This window comes from Drosophila takahashii, chromosome 3L (genome assembly GCF_030179915.1).
Source record: "Drosophila takahashii strain IR98-3 E-12201 chromosome 3L, DtakHiC1v2, whole genome shotgun sequence".
Taxonomy (NCBI): domain Eukaryota; kingdom Metazoa; phylum Arthropoda; class Insecta; order Diptera; family Drosophilidae; genus Drosophila; species Drosophila takahashii.
This window is the reverse complement of record NC_091680.1, coordinates 2,403,598-2,421,939: the sequence shown is the minus strand read 5'-3', so window position 1 is coordinate 2,421,939 and position 18,342 is coordinate 2,403,598. Positions and strand designations below refer to the sequence as shown.

At 42.1% G+C, this 18,342-nt stretch overlaps 2 protein-coding genes across 6 annotated transcripts; one reads left to right on the top strand and one right to left on the bottom strand.

Moving 5' to 3' along the window:
- The first annotated feature begins 294 nt into the window (after nucleotides 1-294).
- On the top strand, nucleotides 295-5,334 carry Cht2 (Chitinase 2). Of its 2 annotated transcripts, none has more exons than XM_070215417.1 (5): nucleotides 295-447; nucleotides 2,076-2,203; nucleotides 2,271-2,435; nucleotides 3,444-3,949; nucleotides 4,566-5,334. In XM_070215417.1, exons 2-5 carry the CDS (start codon nucleotides 2,098-2,100, stop codon nucleotides 5,241-5,243), a joined length of 1,455 nt encoding a protein of 484 aa, XP_070071518.1. In that variant the 5' UTR covers nucleotides 295-447; nucleotides 2,076-2,097; the 3' UTR covers nucleotides 5,244-5,334. The 2 variants fall into 2 exon arrangements, with proteins under 2 accessions (XP_070071518.1, XP_016996441.2); XM_017140952.3 differs by lacking the exon at nucleotides 295-447 and adding an exon at nucleotides 532-676.
- A 155-nt stretch (nucleotides 5,335-5,489) lies between these two features.
- LOC108056900 (uncharacterized) lies at nucleotides 5,490-16,416 on the bottom strand. 4 transcript variants are annotated; one of them, XM_017140931.3, is made up of 4 exons: nucleotides 15,340-16,416; nucleotides 9,020-9,252; nucleotides 8,225-8,408; nucleotides 5,490-8,165 (listed from the first exon to the last, which is right to left on the bottom strand). In XM_017140931.3, the coding sequence occupies exons 1-4, from the start codon at nucleotides 16,214-16,216 to the stop codon at nucleotides 6,052-6,054; spliced, it is 3,408 nt and encodes a 1,135-aa protein (XP_016996420.2). In that variant the 5' UTR covers nucleotides 16,217-16,416; the 3' UTR covers nucleotides 5,490-6,051. The 4 variants fall into 4 exon arrangements, with proteins under 4 accessions (XP_016996420.2, XP_016996421.2, XP_016996423.1 ...); XM_017140932.3 differs by having other exon boundaries at nucleotides 5,490-8,162; XM_017140934.3 differs by lacking the exon at nucleotides 15,340-16,416 and adding an exon at nucleotides 9,323-9,740 and having other exon boundaries at nucleotides 5,490-8,162.
- Between the last annotated feature and the right edge of the window lie 1,926 nt (nucleotides 16,417-18,342).

Below are 18,342 nucleotides of genomic sequence, written 5' to 3'. Positions count from 1 at the left end.
TATTTTATATATATATATTTTTTAATCTTATGTTCGTATTTTTTTGTTATTAAAACAAATTATAAAAAAAATTTATTTATTAATTTGTTATAAACTTGATAATAAAATTGCATATTGTAAGTTTTAAATTAAAGATCTCTTAAAAGTTATAATGTCTTTTAAAACCTGCTCTTCATGAAGTACGTGCTCTTCGCTGGTTTGTTTTATGCTGAGCGCGGCTTTTGCTCCCCCAACGTCTTGGCATTTTGGCTCTTGGAGAATACTTTGTATGCGGACTGGGTGGATCGGGTTCGGCTTGAGTGCTCTATAGAGCCGGATCCGAATATATGTATCAATTTACGCTGTGGCCTGGTCCGCTGTGACCGATGAAAGAGAGTCGCGTTCATTTATAAGCGAGCTGGCCACGAAGGCGGTGCAAAGTGTTAAAGCGGAATAACAGAAGTTCGGGTAATAAAACATAGTGCATATCGTACAGAATACCAAACCGTATAAATTCGATACGCTAACGGAGTTACATATACTGTACCTATACTTATACTTAACTTGACAAAGAAAAAAAACAGTGAATGTACTTGTTTTTCGATGTCACCTGAGGGTTTCTCTTCGGTTTTTAACGATCGTGTGTGTTTGTTAATTGGCTTTCGACTTCCTCTGCTGCGCATGCGCAACCTACAAAGTACGAAAATGGGAGTTCATCTCCCACCCCATTTGAACTGATGTTTGTTCTCGGCTTCATGGCCTGGTTTTTTCCTCTCGTTTTCGATTTCGTACCCATGTTTTTTTCGAGACGGGTCGGGGTCTCTAAACTCGTGATGAACGCCAAATTCCGGTTTGCCTGGGCAACCTGAGCCACAAAAACTAATAAAAAAGAAACAAATTAATATGCATAAGTTTCGGTGGAAAAGTAAAAAGCCGGAAAGTGAAACCGCCTCTTAAGCTTTGTTTTCCACCCATTTCTCGGTGCGCACTTCCTATATTTTCCGTCTCTCACAATATTACCAACTTTTAAGTGCCTATTCATGCCGTTCGTTATCAGACTTGAGATACCAAGGCCAACTTGTTTTACCCTCGCAAGATAAATAATAAAAAAACAGTCTGGAACTGTGTGTGGATTTCATGATTCACTGTTCTGCTCGATGCACCAAAGATTCGCTGACTTGACCAGCTATTTAAGGGCGCACCGGCGAAAGTTGAGAATCAGGTTCGACCAGCCACTCAAAAAGGCCACTAGCCAGTCGTCATTTATATCCACTTTGTGGAATTAAATGATCCAAGCCGGGCTATAAAGAACAAAGCGAATTCTTTGATTACATTCGGACTTGATTTAGATTTTTTAAGTCCATTTGCAGTGACTCACGCGGTTCGTACTGTAGTTCTTCAAGAAACTTTATTACACTTTAAAGAATAAAAAAGAAAAATAAATCTTAAAAATAACAAAAATTATATATGCGTTTTATACTAATTTTGTGTATAGAACTTTCCATCCTATTCTTCAGATATAATACAATAATAATCTTTTTTTCGAATTCCGGATGACAAACAGTTTTTCTGGCCGGTTTATCTTCCGCAAAAATATGTTAAGTGTGTGTATTATTAATAGATTTATAGTGCTACTTATTAATTAATTGGTTGTGACTAATAAGAGGGTATTATCTTTAAAGGCTATAAATTTTTGTTGAATATTTCGATTGACCAATGTCAAGCTTAAGGAGCATACAAAATTAATCATTGCTTTGAAATACAATAAGCAAATAAAAACATTGCATGTCAGCGATTCATTGCTTATCTCTTATAACAAACGGATGGGAACTACATATATTTGGTTTATTCCGATTGCCCATCCTCTAAAAACAAACAGATGGGAAGTCAATATAGTATATTGTATACCCAACCCAGACTTTGACTTCAGTACGCCAGTTTTCTTAGGGTTTACATGACTCTTGTGCCTTTCACTTTTGCCCATCAATTAAGCCGACAATTGAGCTGAATTGGAATTATGTGTTGTCACAACATAGTTGCAGTTGCAGCCCCGCAAAGCATTTAACTCGATTCTGGATCTATTGACTCTTCCCCAGGAAAAACCGAAGCCACAGACAGATGACGCTGAAGGGTCGACTGAGGGCTTCCCCACCGCAGCTGTGGCTGCTCCTCCTCCTGGCCTCCATTTCGGGCAGCTTGTGGGCTTCAGTGGCCGCCAGGACAGGTGAGTCTTAAAGTCTTATAGGTTAACCACAAAGGGGTTGCTAACTTATTTTTTTGTTTATTTCCAGGACCCCTGCACGATAAGGTGGTGGTTTGCTACATATCCACCTGGGCTGTTTACCGACCGGAGCTGGGTGCCTATGCCATCGACAACTTCGATCCCAACCTGTGCACCCATGTGGTCTACGCCTTCGCGGGTCTGGACATCACCCAGGCAGCCATCAAGTCGTTGGGTGAGTTTCCGGTTCGATTTTATATCCAGTATGCAAATTAAAAGGCTTCCTTATGGCTTACACAGAGAGAAATAAGTTCAGGTCTAAGCTTTTAAAGTTTTTGAGGTTCTAGGATAATTTGTTGTTTAACATATTTCAGTAAAAATTTTATATTTTTGTTAAATATATCTGAAATCCCCATAAATGATTCTAAAAATGTCTGAGAAAAAACGTTTTGCCTATAAAAAATATAATACGAAGTAATATAAAACACTAAAATATAAGTGCTCTTTTAATTTATTCATAAATAAAAAAAATATTTCACAAAATTTTAGAGAATTTGAACTTTGAATACAGTATGAACTTTAATTTTTGTATTGATAAGAACTTTTTTAATTTACTAAATATATATTTTTTTGTTAAGAGAACAACTATACCTTAAATATCAAATAGATCTTTTAGATGATATCAATGTAGTAATCAGGGACCCTAACTGTTATGAGTTTTATGTTAAAAATCACATTTTAACAGTTATTTTCGGATTCATAAAGTAAAACTCAAAGAATAACTGTTATTTTTTGATTTTTATAATAAAAGTTGACAAATAACCGTTATTCGTCGTGATCAAAAATAAAACTCAAACTTGATTTATGGCGATTTTGTGGGTAAAACAAATTTTAAAAAAATATAGTTATACAACATGCACGGTTGGCTTTTTTTAAAAATTTTTAGTAAGTTATATAAAACACGGTAAGCATGTTTTTTTAAATTATTTCTTTTTTTTTTAAATGTCAAGGAAATAACTGTTATTCATAAAAATACTACTAGTAATCTTAATTGACTTTTATTTAAATTGTGTATTGATAAAAACTTGTTTAATTTACTAACTATATATTTGTTTGTTAAAAGAACAGTTAAACCTTAAATATCAAATTGATCTTTATATTTTCTGTTATCTATTAGATGATATAAATAAAGTAATCTTAATTTCTTCCTTTTTAGTACTAATAAATAATTTTTTCTCTGCAGATCCCTGGCAGGACCTTAAGGAGGAGTACGGCAAGGGTGGCTACGAGAAGCTGACGGGCCTGAAGCGCACTCATCCGCATCTGAAGGTCAGCTTGGCCATCGGCGGCTGGAACGAGGGATCGGCCAACTACTCCACCCTGGTGGCCAACAGTCTGCTGCGCGGTCGGTTCGTGAAGCAGGTGTCCAGCTTCATAAGGAAGTACGACTTTGATGGCTTGGACTTGGACTGGGAGTATCCCACGCAGCGCAAGGGAAAGCCCGCCGATCGCGAGAACTTCGTCCTGTTGACCAAGGAGCTGCGCGAGGAGTTCGATAACCACGGACTGCTGCTGACCTCCGCCATCGGAGCGGCCAAGAAGGTCATCGATGAGGCCTACGATGTGCGGCAGATCTCGCGCTACCTGGACTACCTGCACATCATGTGCTACGACTACCACGGCAGCTGGGATCAGAGAGTGGGCTATAATGCACCGCTTGCGGCGCCCGCGGATGATCCGCTGAGTGTGGTGAGTGTGAAGCACCTGTTGAGGAAGTTTCTTGGAAAAATATTAATTCCGGGAATGTTTTTACTATTTTATGTACCTTACACGGTGCATCTAATTTATTAGCTGAGAGTATCAAAAACTAATGATATAAACCCCAGTTTGAGTTATTATGGTATCCTTCGATTATGAATAGGAGGAAAATTATTATTATTATTATAATAGGGTTATTAAATAGTTCGGATCGTTGTAAAGATTTCTTTTTTTTAACTATCTTGTAATTGATAAAATATATTTTTTTTAATTTGTTATTTTATCTAAGATATTATAAAGTTATAGTTTTGGAAGTGTCATTAAAATGTATAGAAAATACAATAACTTGCAGGACCATATTGTTACCGAATTAAGATATTATGTTAAATTCTACATTATATTTATCCTAAAAAGACCCTTCCTAAAATCAGAGTTATTTAAGATATAAGATTATTTGAAATGTTTTTTTTAAGGATTCTTGACTTTTTTCTCACTGAAGTTTTTTGTTTTGGATGACTTTTTGTTAGGTTGAATACCAGCCCTTAGTCTTAAAATCGAATTTTCGTAAACCCTTAATTTAAACCCTATCCATAATTTATTTTTCCAGAAATTCTCCATTGACTACCTCCTAAAACTGGGCGCCCCTCCAGAGAAGCTAGTGATGGGTCTGCCATTCTACGGACGCACCTTCAAAACGGTGGCCCAAGGAAACCTCAACGACGCCAGCGATGGAGTTGGCTTCAGGGGTCCCTACACCCGGGAAGATGGATTCCTCGGCTACAACGAGATCTGCCACACGCTGAGCAATCAAACCTCTGGATGGACTCGCCAATGGGATCCCCAAACCAGCCAGGTGCTGGCCAGATCAGAGCGCAACGTCTTCACCCAGGAGATCAATGTGGTGACCTACGATAGTTCGCGTTCCATAGCCAACAAAGTGCTGTTCGCCATGACCAAGAGATTAGCGGGAGTGATGGTGTGGTCAGTGGATACGGATGATTTCCTGGGCAATTGCAAGCTGGATGAGGATACGTACGAGGACTTCCAGAAGGTGACTTCACTGCCAAGGAGATCGAGTCAGAACTATCCCCTGCTGAGAACTATTAATGAGGCCACCATGCTGGCCGTGGAGGAGCTGGCTGTTCCGGAAACAAAGCCGGATGACTCCGAGAATGAGATTCCGCATGGCAGTATTGCGGATCGAAAGAATGCAGGTGCTTCTGTGGTGAGTTTGGGTCTCGGATTGACTGCCATCTTCATGCTCCTGCACCGGGTGGCCCAATAAAGGATTGGGTTAGGTCCACCGGTGGCCATAGTCTAAGCAAAACATCACCTTGTTTACGTAGTCATTAAAGTCCAAATTTAAATTTCTAAGAAAAAAATACAATGGTTTTATTTGGATGTCCAAAAAGGGTTTATGAAAGGGTTTAAAAATGTGAGAGATCTCCCAAACTATTATAAAACTCCATCATCCAGTTCCCAAACCTTCCCATTAAAAAATCCATTTAAATTTTTCTTAAAATGTTTTGGTTATACTTGGTGTACTCGTTTAATAAATTTTAACTGGCGCTCTAACATTTAACTAACTAGTCATATATTTGTTGTATGTGTGTATATGTCGGTGTGTGTATACGCAACTATGTAAATACGCAGGTAAATATAACATAATTTGTATATATAATAATAATATCCATATAGATTATCATTGCTACAAGTTGTCAACATTCAATTCAATGCTACCATATGTGTTAAGTAATAATATATGTTCTAAGTAAACTATGCAAAGGATATCGCGTAAAGTAGTTAAAGCAAGGTCTTCTTTTTGGCGCCCCCTTGGGGGCCATTGATAGTTGGGAGATAGAGAGGATATTTAATAGAATAGAGTTTCGTTTTTTTTGTTGGATGGCAAACATTACAGATGCGACGATTCGAAAACCAAAGGTGATTGGTTCTACAGGCAGTGATGATACTTATATCGTATGATAAACGAGAAATCTGAAGGACTTCCATCACTGATATCCGAATCCTTCTCTATAGAGAATATAATGAAGGTGAAACCGCTGCTAGACAAATACCTCCTGTTCGTCGGTGCCTCACAAGCGACCTCCATCCGATGACCAGTCGGATCGCTCGGCTCCACTGCCATAGATGTCCAGCTGTTCCCGCGATCGCGTCTTCGACTTGGCCTTGTGCTTGGCCTGCTGGGTTCGCTGATAGGGATTGCCACCCCTATCGTTGATTACCTCGTAATGGGAATCCCCACCAACGTTTGATCCCCCGGCAATCAGCAACTCGTGGATGTTCTTGGTGGAGCGACGATGCGCCTCCAGGCACTGCGACTCCGAGGAGTAGGGAAACGAGGCCACGAAGCTGGGACTGCTGGACTGCTGACCCGCCGCCGGCGGAGGAGGATCACTGGCAAAGTTGGCCGGCGGCGGCAGGGGAAGATTCCCACCACAAGGCGTCGATGGCGACAGATCGGTGAACTCCGTCTTGGCCTCCGACTCCACGGAGCACATGCTCTGCCGCGAGATCTCCTTCTGCAGCTGCTGCGCCTGCTGCTGTTGCTCCTTCAGCGTGGGCATGTTCAGGTTGGAGCTCTCGTAGTCATCTTCCCTTCTCGTCTGCGGAATGGGCAGTCGGCTCCTCACGGAGTGCTCCCTTCCGCGTCCAAATCTCTGTGCGAGATAATCCTCGTTGCTGCTGTGGCTGCAGTTGCTGTGCTGGTGATGGTGACCTCCCTGGTGACCCTGATGCACCTGATGGTGACCCTGATGTCGCTGCGCATTGTCGTAGTAGCTGTCGTTCTTCACCGACATGTTGCAGCAGCTGCTCACGTCCGCAAAGTAGACCTCCGATTCCGCGGGATCTGTGCCCACCGCCTGATCCTTGGCAATGGCTCCATTGGAGTCCTGGTAGCCACTGTTCTCCACCCCCGCCGTCTGGGGCTGCGCCTCCTGGGGATTAGCCTGCACTGCCTGCTCCTGCTTGGCGAACAACTGCTGGACATTCGGTCGCTGCTGGCCAGGATTGCTCTGTGGTCCAATGCTCTTGGCTCCCGTGCCCGCCTCCAGTCGCTTCTTCAGCTTCCTCGTGGGCAGCGTATTGGAGCAGCGTTCCCGCTCCCGAGGATTACCACCATCGCTATCAGAGGGTGTGTTCTCATACTCCGCCTTGGACTTGTAGGCGGAGGAGCGAGTGGCGGCCACCAGGGTGCTCACATTCCCGGCACTGCTCAGCCCATCCATCCTCTCCAGAGTGGCGGACTGGACTTGGAGGCGTTGCAGCTGCAACTGTTGCAATTGCTGCTGCTGCTGCGGATGCGAGTGCTGTAAAGTCGGATGAAGCTGCTCTTGGGTGAGGGTCACAGCCACAGTCCCACCCGCATTTCCCACTAGGCAAGCAGTGGGCTGGAGATACTGATAGTAACCCCGCCTCGCAGGACTATTGGGATCGCTGTACGGCGGCGGAGGACCCCAAACGCCATAGGGTAGAGCATTCGGCGGCGGCATCGCTCCATAAGCGGCGGCCACCACGGGCTCCTCGATGAGCATCTGATTGCCATCTCCCTGGACCGCAGTGGATGAACTGAAGCCGTACTGGGAATCCGGACTGGCGGCAGCCTGACGGAAGCGACGACCTGCATCCGGTGTGGTTCTTTGCCAGGGCATCCTTGGCCAGCTCCAACCGCTGCTACTCCTACCAGCTCCTCCGCCTCCTCCGCCGTTCCTTTCTCCACTCCGGCAGCTGCCCACCGCATCCTCGCCTCCGGGATTCGGTGAGTAAAAGTTACCCGGCGGCTGAGCTGCCCAGAAGCGCTGCTCTCCTCCACCTCCTCCTCCGCCGGCGGCTGCTGCTGCGGCGGCCACCGTCGCCTCATCCCAGGGATATGCGGTGGCCTGCAGGGGCAGCGTCAACTGCCTGTGGGCGTGGCACTGCTCACAGCACCGGCAGTTCAACATCCTGCCAGGACCCAAACTGGGCGGAGGAGCCTGACTGGCGTAAAGGGAACGGCAGCGCAGCTCCAGCTGCTCCCAGTACATCTTTTTCCGCTCGTGACTCAACAGTTGGTACACCAACATGCAGCTGAAGACGGCGATCAGAACTCCGGCTACGGAAAGGCCAAAGATGGCCCTCAAACAGGAGTACAGGGAGCCATGAACCACCCCACAATCCGAGAGGGAATCGAACACCAGGCGCACTCCTTCTGAAAGGGATTGGATTAATTAGCCAAGGGTTTGGTTTTGGGGTATGGCCACCACTCACCCTTATCCACACGATCCACCTGGGATTCAATGAGATCCGAGTAGCAGGTGCAAGTCCTCGTCTTCTGGGCATACTCGCATTCCCTCAGAGCCTGCAGACGACTCATGTGGAGCACAGTGGTGGTCACGGTGACCAAGGCGCAGGTTAGAGCGGAGACCAGGCCACAGGCTCCAGATAGTTTGATCTGAAAAGGTTAAAGAAGGTTTAAAGAAGGGTTAAAGAAGGTTTAAAAATGGTTAAATGAAGGTTTAGAGAAGGTTTAACGAAGGCTTAAAGAAGGGTTAAAGCAGGTTCAACAAAGGTTTAAAGAAGGTTTAATGAAAGTTTGATGAAGGTTTACGGAAGGTTTACAGAAGTCTTAAATAAGGTTCTATCATGGTTTAATGACTGTTTAAAAAAGGGTTACAGAAGGTTAAAATAAGGTTTAAAGAAGGTTCAACGAAGGTTAAAATATGGTTTAAAGAACGTTTAAACAAGGCTTAAATCAGGTTTAAAGAAGTTTTAAAGAAGGGTTAAATAAGGTTTAAAAAAGAGTTAAATAAGGGTTAAAGAAGGTTAAAAGAAGGTTTAAAGAAGATTTGAAGAAGGATTAAAGAAGATTTAAAAATGGTCTAATGAACTTTTAATGAAAGTTTGAAGAAGGTTTAAAGAAGGTTCAAAGAAGGTTTAAAGAAGGTTTACGGAGGGTTTAAATAAGGTGGAATTATAGTTTAATTAAAGTTTAATTAAGCTTTAAAGAAGTTTTAAAGAAGGTTTATCGAAGGTTTGGAGAAGGTATAAAGAGGTCTTGCTCACCAAATAACTATATCGATTCCTCCGCCTGGCCAGACTCATGATGCAGATGCCCGTGAGGATGAGCAGGGTGGCGGGCACAAAGGTGGGAACCGTTTCGAAGTTGCCCACCGTGATGGTGTAGGAATGGAGCAGGAAGTAGACGCCCAGGAAGAGCACGCCCAGCAGGCAACTGAAGCCGCCGCAGATGAGGCACCACACAACGTACTTCTTGATCCCAGCTCCATGGCGATGGGCTGTAAAATAGGTGAATAAAATATATATTAAATACGAGTGACTAAGAGAGAGAATTAGTTCAATCCCAACCAGAGCCGCGATGATGGCCATCCACGTTCCCCGAGGAAGGAGGAGGAGCTGGCACCCAGGAGCAGGGCGGGGGCATGCTGTACTGCACGAACTGCATCACCGGATAGCCGTGCATGTTGTATGGGATATACGGATTGGATTCCTTGGTCAGTCGGAAATGATAGTTTGGCTATCAACTAAGAACACATCCTGGCGGGGATCTCCTCAAAAAAGCTGCGAAATTCCGGAACACGTTTTATCACTCTTTCTTCTTTTTTTCTCCGCAGCGAACAGAAAACAGAAAAATATCTACACAGCCATGGAAGCTGGCTGAGATGAGGGGAGAAAGCTGGCGATGATGGGATGAGGCATCTGCGCGGACTTGGGCCAATGGAGTGGGGCACTTGGACGCTGGATACTGGATACTGGATACTGGATACTGCTGGAGATTGGGAGGTGGCGCCACAAAGAGTGTGCGTTGCAATTACAGGAACGGTGTCAACTGAAATCCCGACTGACATTAGCACAGCGCCAACCCCCCGAGCAAATATTTTGCACCAGCTCCAGGAGAAATAGAGAGGACGAAAAAGGAAGAGAGAAGAGCAAGGTCTTCGGGCGCAGGCGCAGGAAACGCGGATGAGGAAGTCACGGCGAAGCGGAAGCTGCGTTCGCAACGGGGCGGAAAATCACTGACACGAAATCTGTGACCAGGAAAAACAGTGATTCGCGACAGCACTGTTGGGGAATGAGAGCCAGGACCTTGAGCGAATCTTATGATACCCTATAAAATTGAAAAGAGCCCATTGTTACCATATATTACCATATTACCAAAATATTTATATTTTAGCTAAATGAAACAAAATTTGTTTACCTCAAGAAACATAATACATCATAAAAAAATCTACACCAAAAAAAAAATCGATAAAGATCAATTTTAATTTGATATGTGGCCAGGTAAATTTGACCTGGTCGAAAAGGGTATTTCATGTAAAAACGATATGGGTTTAGCATAAACATGCTTTTTTTGTATGTACATAAAGTTATGGAATAAATTCTGTAGAAATAATCTTTATATGTATCTTTCATATTTGCCAACACTCTTAAGTGGAATGCATTTGCTTTTATTTCTCAAGTCTTCAAAGACGTATACGACAGAACCAGCAAATGGAAACTTTATCTGTGGCATTGCAAGAACATTATTTTCATAATTTTTTCCCAATTTAAAATATAAATAAAATGTATTTTTCGAATTTATTTGGCAATATTTTAAATAAACATATTTCGTCAAAAAATTTCTTACGAGAAATTTGTGGTGTTGAAAGTGCCATCGTCACTAGTATATACCAGAAGGCCGTAATCGTTATAATTTATATTTAAACACACGTTCATAATAATTTTAGTTTCTTAGAAATCTGGTTCTCAGTGTTTTAAGATATAAACTTAAGACGGGGCCTGTATAAGGGCTCCCATTTTTCTTATCGCTCTTTAGTTTTTTAAACCTTTGTACAACGTTAGTGATAATACACCAAACTTGCTAAACTAAGAGCGACACCATACTTAAAGAACATACACAGATGGAAATGCCCTCCTTCATTCCGGAAGTAGAACTAACTTACCCTTACCGATAATCGTTCCAAAATAAATTTAATATGAACTAGTATAACGCTTAATTCTAAGAACATCTTGTATTCCTTGGAAATCAGATTTGGGTGTTTTAAGATGTGTATTTAAGGCAAAACGCAAGTATAAAAGCCACAGTTCTTTTCTGGATACCATTAGAAGTACACGAATCGTTCTTTAAAGTTTTCGAGCCTGTGCAACTATTATCGGGAAATCCAGTAACGTAATCCTTGCTACTCTTCTATCAAAAAAACGACTTTGGTTCAAATACCATATTTAAGATCAGTCCTGCATTGTTAACCTTTAGGGCTGCAAAAAAGGTAAGTTTCACAAAAAAAACAAGAGAGAACGCTATAGTCGGGTTGGTGTCCCGACTATCTAATACCCGTCACTCAGCTAAAGGGAGTGCGAACGCTGTGTCGGGTTGGTGTCCCGACTAATAATCGTTACTCAGCTAAAGGGAGTGCGAGGGAGATAGATATATGTTGACAATTTATAAAGCGTATAACTTTTTAATGAATGGTCCGATTTGAAAAATGTCTTCTACATTTCGATAGGTATAAATATACACAACAAAATTGCATTTATACTTCTCGGAAATCTTTAAAGATGTGGGCGCAGGACCCATTTTAAAATCGTTAGTGGGCGATTGTGGGCGTTAGAGGGGGCGTGGCGCTCGGCTAAAATAAACTTGCGCTGCGTAGGAAGCCAAAGAATATGTGTGGGAAATCTCAACCTTCTAGCTTTTGTAGTTTCTGAGATCTCAGCGTTCATACAGACGGACAGACAGACAGACGGACAGACGGACAGACGGACATGGCTAGATCGACTCGGCTAGTGACCCTGATCAAGAATATATATACTTTATGGGGTCGTAAACGCTTCCTTCTAGCTGTTACATACTTTTGCACGAATCTAGTATACCCTTTTACTCTACAAGTAACGGGTATAATAAAAAATCTTTAAAATACAAGGATTTATGTAAAGAAAATATTTAAAAAGAAAAGGAAAATAATAATCCGTGATTGATCCGTAATTTTCCATTGACTTTTTCAGTAGACCGAGATGTCAGAGGAAACTGGGGAGCTGATCAACCAGGCGACAATGTTACCGCATCACAGGCTTCGCAGGCACACGGACAAGGTTTGGTTGGTTTTGCTCGGGGTTTTTGCCTTCCTGTGGATTATTGTTATCGCTACCAAATTACCATTCGGAAGTTATAGACCCAAGGACTCTTTAGGGCAAGTGTGCGGCACTGGTACCGAAGTGAACAAATCAAAATTGTTCTATTTCGACATGGATAAGTGCCAGAATCCACTGTTAAATCCCTTGTCAACGTGCGAGACCCCACAGGTAAACAAATATATTTAACTAATTATAACTACATAAATATTTTTAGTAAAGAAATAGTTTTAGGTAATACTAAATTTTTGCCCATAACTTTTTAATATATTGTCCGATTTAAAAGTTTCTTCCACATTCCACACTTTAAAACAAGAGAGAACGCTATAGTCGGGCTTGTGTCCCGACTATCTAATACCCGTCACTCGGCTAAAGGGAGTGCAAGGGAGATGGATATATAACTTTTTTTTTGATTGCGTATAACTTTTTAATGAATGGTCCGATTTGAAAAATGTCTTCTACATTTCGATAGGTATAAATATGCACAACAAAATTGCATTTATACTTCTCGGAAATAATTAAAGGTGTGAGCGCCAGACACATTTTAAAATCGTTAGTGGACGATTGTGGGCGTAAGAGGGGGCGTGGCGCTCGTCTAAAATAAACTTGCGCTGCGTAGGAAGCCCAAGAATATGTGTGGGAAATCTCAACCTTCTAGCTTTTGTAGTCAGAAATATACCCTGCAAGTACTCTACGAGTAGCGGGTATACAAATATTTTAAATTTAAAATACATTCTTAAGATATTATAATATACTAAATCATTCAACAGGTGTGTTTAAAGTCCTGTCCCAACGAAACGTTCTTGTGGGACACGATGAAGGACGAACTCAGCTTCGAGGACCTGTACAGTCGTCTCATCTGCCTGACGGACAAGATCAAGGACCAAGTGAGCACAATAGAGGACATGGAGAAGGCCATTGAGCGCAAAGTTTGTGCGCGATGGTACAGCAACAGCACTTCATATTTCGGCCGATGCATTTCCGATACTTCGAAAAACATATGTGATTACCTCCCAAGCGACAACATTCGCGAGAAGGTCCACAGCGGGATCATGGGCTTGACCACATCATCGGAGGAGTGCCGCCACTTACTGAACGAAACTCTCTTCAAGAATTCATTCGTGGAGACTTTCCCGACGTTAAATAATTTGATGAAAAATGCGACCCAGAGTGTCATCTATGCAACGGATAAGGAACTAATCGAAGATCTGAAAAGGTCTCAGCTTTGCATCATCTTTGTCTGCATCGGCATTCTGATCGCCTCAGTGACTATAGTTTCCCTTATGAGATGCAAACCCAATTTCTGGTTGCAGGCCTCCTTTTTTTTAATGATCGTATTTCTAATAATAGCCTTTGGGTACTCCATTTATAGGGCCATAAATGTTGGAAAGACGAATACCATCATTTTCGGCTTCGAGCTGTATAAAAGAACGCAATGGATGTTTATATCAGCGATCCTTTTCTTGACCATCATATTTTTCATAAGTGAGCGCATAAAACAGAGTTCAAGCATCAGCTTTGTATCTGTTCTCCTTAAGGAGGCCAGTAAGGCGACGACAAAAAAGCTCATGAAGACTTTGGGGTTCACGTTCTTCAACTTAGTACTCTTTATAATTTCCCTAGCTTTTACTATAGCTATTTGCTTGCTTCTGGTCAGCACCGATGAAGCTTTATTTGAAGACGAATCGGGTAAATCCTGCGACCCAAAGACTTTGAATATTTCGGAAGGCACCTGCAGCTTTAAAGAGATTGACAGATCGTGGTGGACAAATTTTGCACTCTTCTACATCGTATTCATTTTCGTCTACTTAGACTCCTTGATCTACGACTTAAGCTACATGATACTAGCCTCCAAGTTCGTCAATTATTACTGGAAGTCGAAATCGACTTTCTTCTCGGGCATTAAAAAGCATATTGGAACCGTGGTTAAGGGTTCGATCGGTACCATGTTCAAAAGATTAGCCAGCAATATAATTAGAATCTCACCATCGTTCCTTGCACCCTCTTTGTCCTGGCTTGCCCAGGTTTGTCTAAGAACCCCATATTACAATGCCTACATCATGTGTGCCGATCAGGGCTGGGATTTGAAATATAGTGGCGATCATTCGAAAAAATTAACCAACGAAAACGCATCTCTTGGGTTTTATGTTGAAGAAGTCGGTCACGTTTTCTTGTGTTATTTGAGAATGGTGATAATCATCATCGCAGGAGGGTTCACCTATTTCGTCCTGCCTTGGTGTTCGATTCAACACAATGTGGTACCCACCATAGTGGTATGCATTTCCGCCTACTTCTTGACAAAAGTGGTATTTGTGATCTATGGAACGGCTGTAGACACGTATTACCTGTGCTATCTGTTAGAGCGCGAGGAAAACGGCGGAAAATGTACGTCCGCGGCTTTTCAAAAGATCACGGATGAAATTGAAGAGAAAAAGAAAAAAAAGGAAGAAGAAAAGCTCATATTTGAATTACAAGATAAAATGTACCGGGAAGAAAGGATGGTACATAGAGAAGTACAAAAAAGAAAGCAAGAAAAAAAAAAACAAAAGAAGGAAGAGAGAAAACAAATGAAAGCTGCTGAGAAAAAAAGGAAGGAAGAAGAACAAAAATTGCTCATGAATGAAAAGCTAATCGAAAATGAAGAAAAAGAAGAAGACAAAGTCGAGAATGAAGCGCAAGGACAAGAGCAAAGGGAGAATGTACCAGAGGATGAGGATATCGGGAAGGAAGAGCACTTACAAGTTACTATCATTAATGAAAGGCTAATCGAAAATGAAGAAGAAGACGAATTCGAGAATGAAACACAAGAACAAGGGCAAAGGGAGAATGGATCAGAGAAAATGGGGAATGAAGAGCACTTACAAGTTATGGGTAATGATCGTGAAATAGATTCAGAAAATAACAGGATTAGAGTTTAAAAAATAAAAACTTTTTTGCAATGGTTTTTGCCATAAAAAATACTAATACCATGTTATTAAGTAATCACATTTTTGCCGAATTTCCATCGAATAGTTAGAATTAGTTAGAATAGATTTCTGTATACCCCCTATAAGATTCTTTGCTCTTTTCCCGAAATTCCTTGTTAATATCAATTACTATTTCATTTATGTACCTAAAATCTGTATTACCAACAGACTAGTTTCGAATAAAAGTATCATATGAGATCTTCCAGTTTTCCATACCAAAACGAGTTCTTAACTTCCCCCTACCAAAATTAAGAACTTCTTTCAACTCACCTATGGAACCATTCGCATTACTCCTGGGCCTGGGCGGTGGGCGTGGCGGCAGAGGTGGCCGATTATCATCCAGAATCTGTGACTTGATTCCCGAACCCGGGGAAGTAGCCACCACTCCTCCTGCTCCATCCAGCTCCGTGTCGTGGTAGATGTCATTGCAACTATCCCCCGTGGGTTGTGTCTTCGGCGGAAGTGCTGCAGCTCCTCCGCCAGATCTTGACTTCTTCTTCTTGATCATGGTGCTATTGTTGTCCGATTCACTGACCGTGATCTCATCTGCCCCCAGCATGGCATCCGCCAGTAGACTCCTCTTGTGCTGGGCCAACGAGGAGTTGCCTCCGGTGGCTGGACAGGAGCACTCCAGATCGCAATCACAGCTTCCGGCTCCGGCGGAGGAGTCCAGTTGGAGCTGCTCCTGGTGATGATGATTCTGGTGCTCCTCGTGGAGCGCCTGGTAGGAGTGATTGAGCAGGGATTGGGCGGACTGGGCCTTGAGTGGCTCCTGTTGACTGGGCGTCTGTTGGTGGACCAGCACAGCCACGGCCATCGAGGCATTCTGGCCGGGTTTGGTTGGAGCAGGAGGAGGAGGAGGAGCAGGTGCCCTGCCGCAGGAGCAGGGACACTGGCAGGGCAGTTGTTGTTGTTGCAGCTGTTGAGGCTGCTGCTCCTCAAGTTGCAGCGGCTGAAAGTGCGCCGGATACTGGATGTAATGATAGTGATGGCCCATCAGTTGGCCAGGCGGAGCAGCTGCTGCTCCTCCAGCTTCCTGCTCCCCCTGCCGATCGCGATCGCGACCAAGACTGGATTCCGATGAGACACGTTGCAAGGATGCCGACGCATTCTGTTGAGCTGCCGCTGCTGCTGGTGGCAACTCCATGTTGTCCGAAAACCGGTTTGACCCTTTAACTTCCAGCGATCACTTATGCTGCACACTCATTTTTTTCCACTTTTTCAGCTCGCGGGTCTCACGCTTCTAAAACCGAATACCGATAAATTGGCCGAATTTATTGCTAATTCTGCAATATTTCGCCTGTATATATAAATATTGGATTAACATAAACAAGGCACCACCACCGCAAAGCACACACGGAAAACAAAAGCAGCGACGCGGTTTTAGATTCGGATTCGGAGATTCGAAGAGAGCGGAGATCAAGCCGCGCTCGCAACTCAAACGTAACTGAGAGACAGTTCTCGACTTCGATCGCACTCTGATCTTTTCGAACTCTGGAGATCGAACTTACACTGAGCGAAGAAATGGAAAGCGAAGATAAATAAAATTAAAAGGTTAATGCGGAAAATGCATTTTATCTTTGAATTTTAAAAATACATAAAATGTGTTAAAGCGTGTTTATAAGTTAATCTAATCAAATACAAACGAGCTCCAGTATTCCCTTAATAAAAAGAGTTTTTGGAATTTATTGAATCAAAATGGGCATCAAATTATTTAATTTAAATATCTATACAATTGAACACCATTTATTTAATATTACATTAAAAATAAAGTTTTTAAAATAATAAAACTTAAAATAATTTTCCCTTATCAATTAGATTAATTTTTGTCAGTGTAGGAGTTCGAAGCGCCTTGCAACTGACACCCACACATTACAATCCAAGCTCAAACTCGAGCTCCAACTTCAACTCCACTCCACTGCGCATGTGTGCGTGTGTGTTGCGCGCGCTTCAACTTCAAACGGATTCCGGTTCTAGTTGTTGTTGCTCGCTGCACTGATTCAGAAAAATCTTTAAAGACGAACAGGGAAAATCAATTTCTTTGTTGTTGCCAAAGGTGAGCATTTGTTTTCGTTACCTTTACCTTTACGATTACCTTTTTTCTGCCTGCTGAGCGACTACCTGAGTATGTGGATAGTACTACCTATAACTATATCGCAACCTGCACGCCAGAATCTGTGTGAGAACCCATATTTATGAGTGAGTATTGGTGTTTGTGTTGGGGTAATCGGTAGATCCAATTTAAATGAGATCCCCAGCTGAAATAGTACAGTGGATACTGGCTATCTTGACTTGCCTTTGAATAGGAAATGTTTGTTTGGAAATGTATCTATAGGGTTCAGTGGTTTTTCTAGTTTCCATTTTACGGTTGATTGACCACACCTCTTCAACCCTTTTTCAGGTTTTCCCAGAGTTTCCTCTTTAAATTAGTTTCGCACAGTAGGTGTCCTCTAAAGGAATTTCCATATTCCATTGATTCGACTTCTGTGTGACCAAACAATAACCTACAAATAATAATATATAGCCATTGGTGATCCCGATGTGCTTAAAAATCTTATACCTTTAAAACTCCTAAACTAAAAACCCCTAAAAGTTTTCCACACAATAATTTCGCGCATAAAAAATTGTCAATCATTAAATTCATTGAATGACTTTTTTTATTTCACACATTATCTAAAAGATACTTTATACTGTATAGCTATTGGTGACCCCGAAATTCTATAAAACCTTATACTTATGGATCTTCTAAACTTAGAAACCCCTAAAAGTTTTCCTCTAAAATTTCGCGTATAAAAAAAGGCGACTTAATTAGTCCGCTGTGGTCTCATCTATTTTAGTAACCTGATATCTGTTTCCCGGACACACCTTAAAGTGTTAAAAACGTTAAAATACCACCTTCTTCACCAATAGCAAAGCACACACCCCTTAGCTATTAATCAATCGATTACTTTAGTCATATTTAACTGATAGCTGACATTTCCGCTGCATGATAACGCACCTGATATTGGAACATACCCCACCATGGGAGAGATACTCTAGATAGGGGTATAGTTCTTATAAATTGGAGCAAATATATGAGGATTAATACAATTTGGACCTTGTTCCTTGACTTAATATTTGGGTTAATGTTCTATATTCTCTAAAATCATCTAAAACAAGTCCCATTTGTTACCCCAATCCCAAATATTTTTTAGTATATTCCCTGTTCGGCTCTTACGCACATCGTCTTCGTATTATCGCCCCTCTAACTAAGAGCTTAATCAGAGATCGAGC

What these genes read in the sequence shown, in the direction of transcription:
- Cht2 (XM_070215417.1), top strand. Translation starts at nt 2,098, where the DNA reads ATGACGCTGAAGGGTCGACTGAGGGCTTCCCCACCGCAGCTGTGGCTG. An exon ending in TTCAGTGGCCGCCAGGACAG is followed by an intron (nt 2,204 to 2,270) that starts GTGAGTCTTAAA and finishes GTTTATTTCCAG; the next exon opens with GACCCCTGCACGATAAGGTG. An exon ending in GGCAGCCATCAAGTCGTTGG is followed by an intron (nt 2,436 to 3,443) that starts GTGAGTTTCCGG and finishes TTTTCTCTGCAG; the next exon opens with ATCCCTGGCAGGACCTTAAG.
- LOC108056900 (XM_017140931.3), bottom strand. Translation starts at nt 16,216, where the DNA reads ATGGAGTTGCCACCAGCAGCAGCGGCAGCTCAACAGAATGCGTCGGCA. An exon ending in TAATGCGAATGGTTCCATAG is followed by an intron (nt 9,253 to 15,339) that starts GTGAGTTGAAAG and finishes CCTATTTTACAG; the next exon opens with CCCATCGCCATGGAGCTGGG. An exon ending in GGAATCGATATAGTTATTTG is followed by an intron (nt 8,409 to 9,019) that starts GTGAGCAAGACC and finishes TAACCTTTTCAG; the next exon opens with ATCAAACTATCTGGAGCCTG.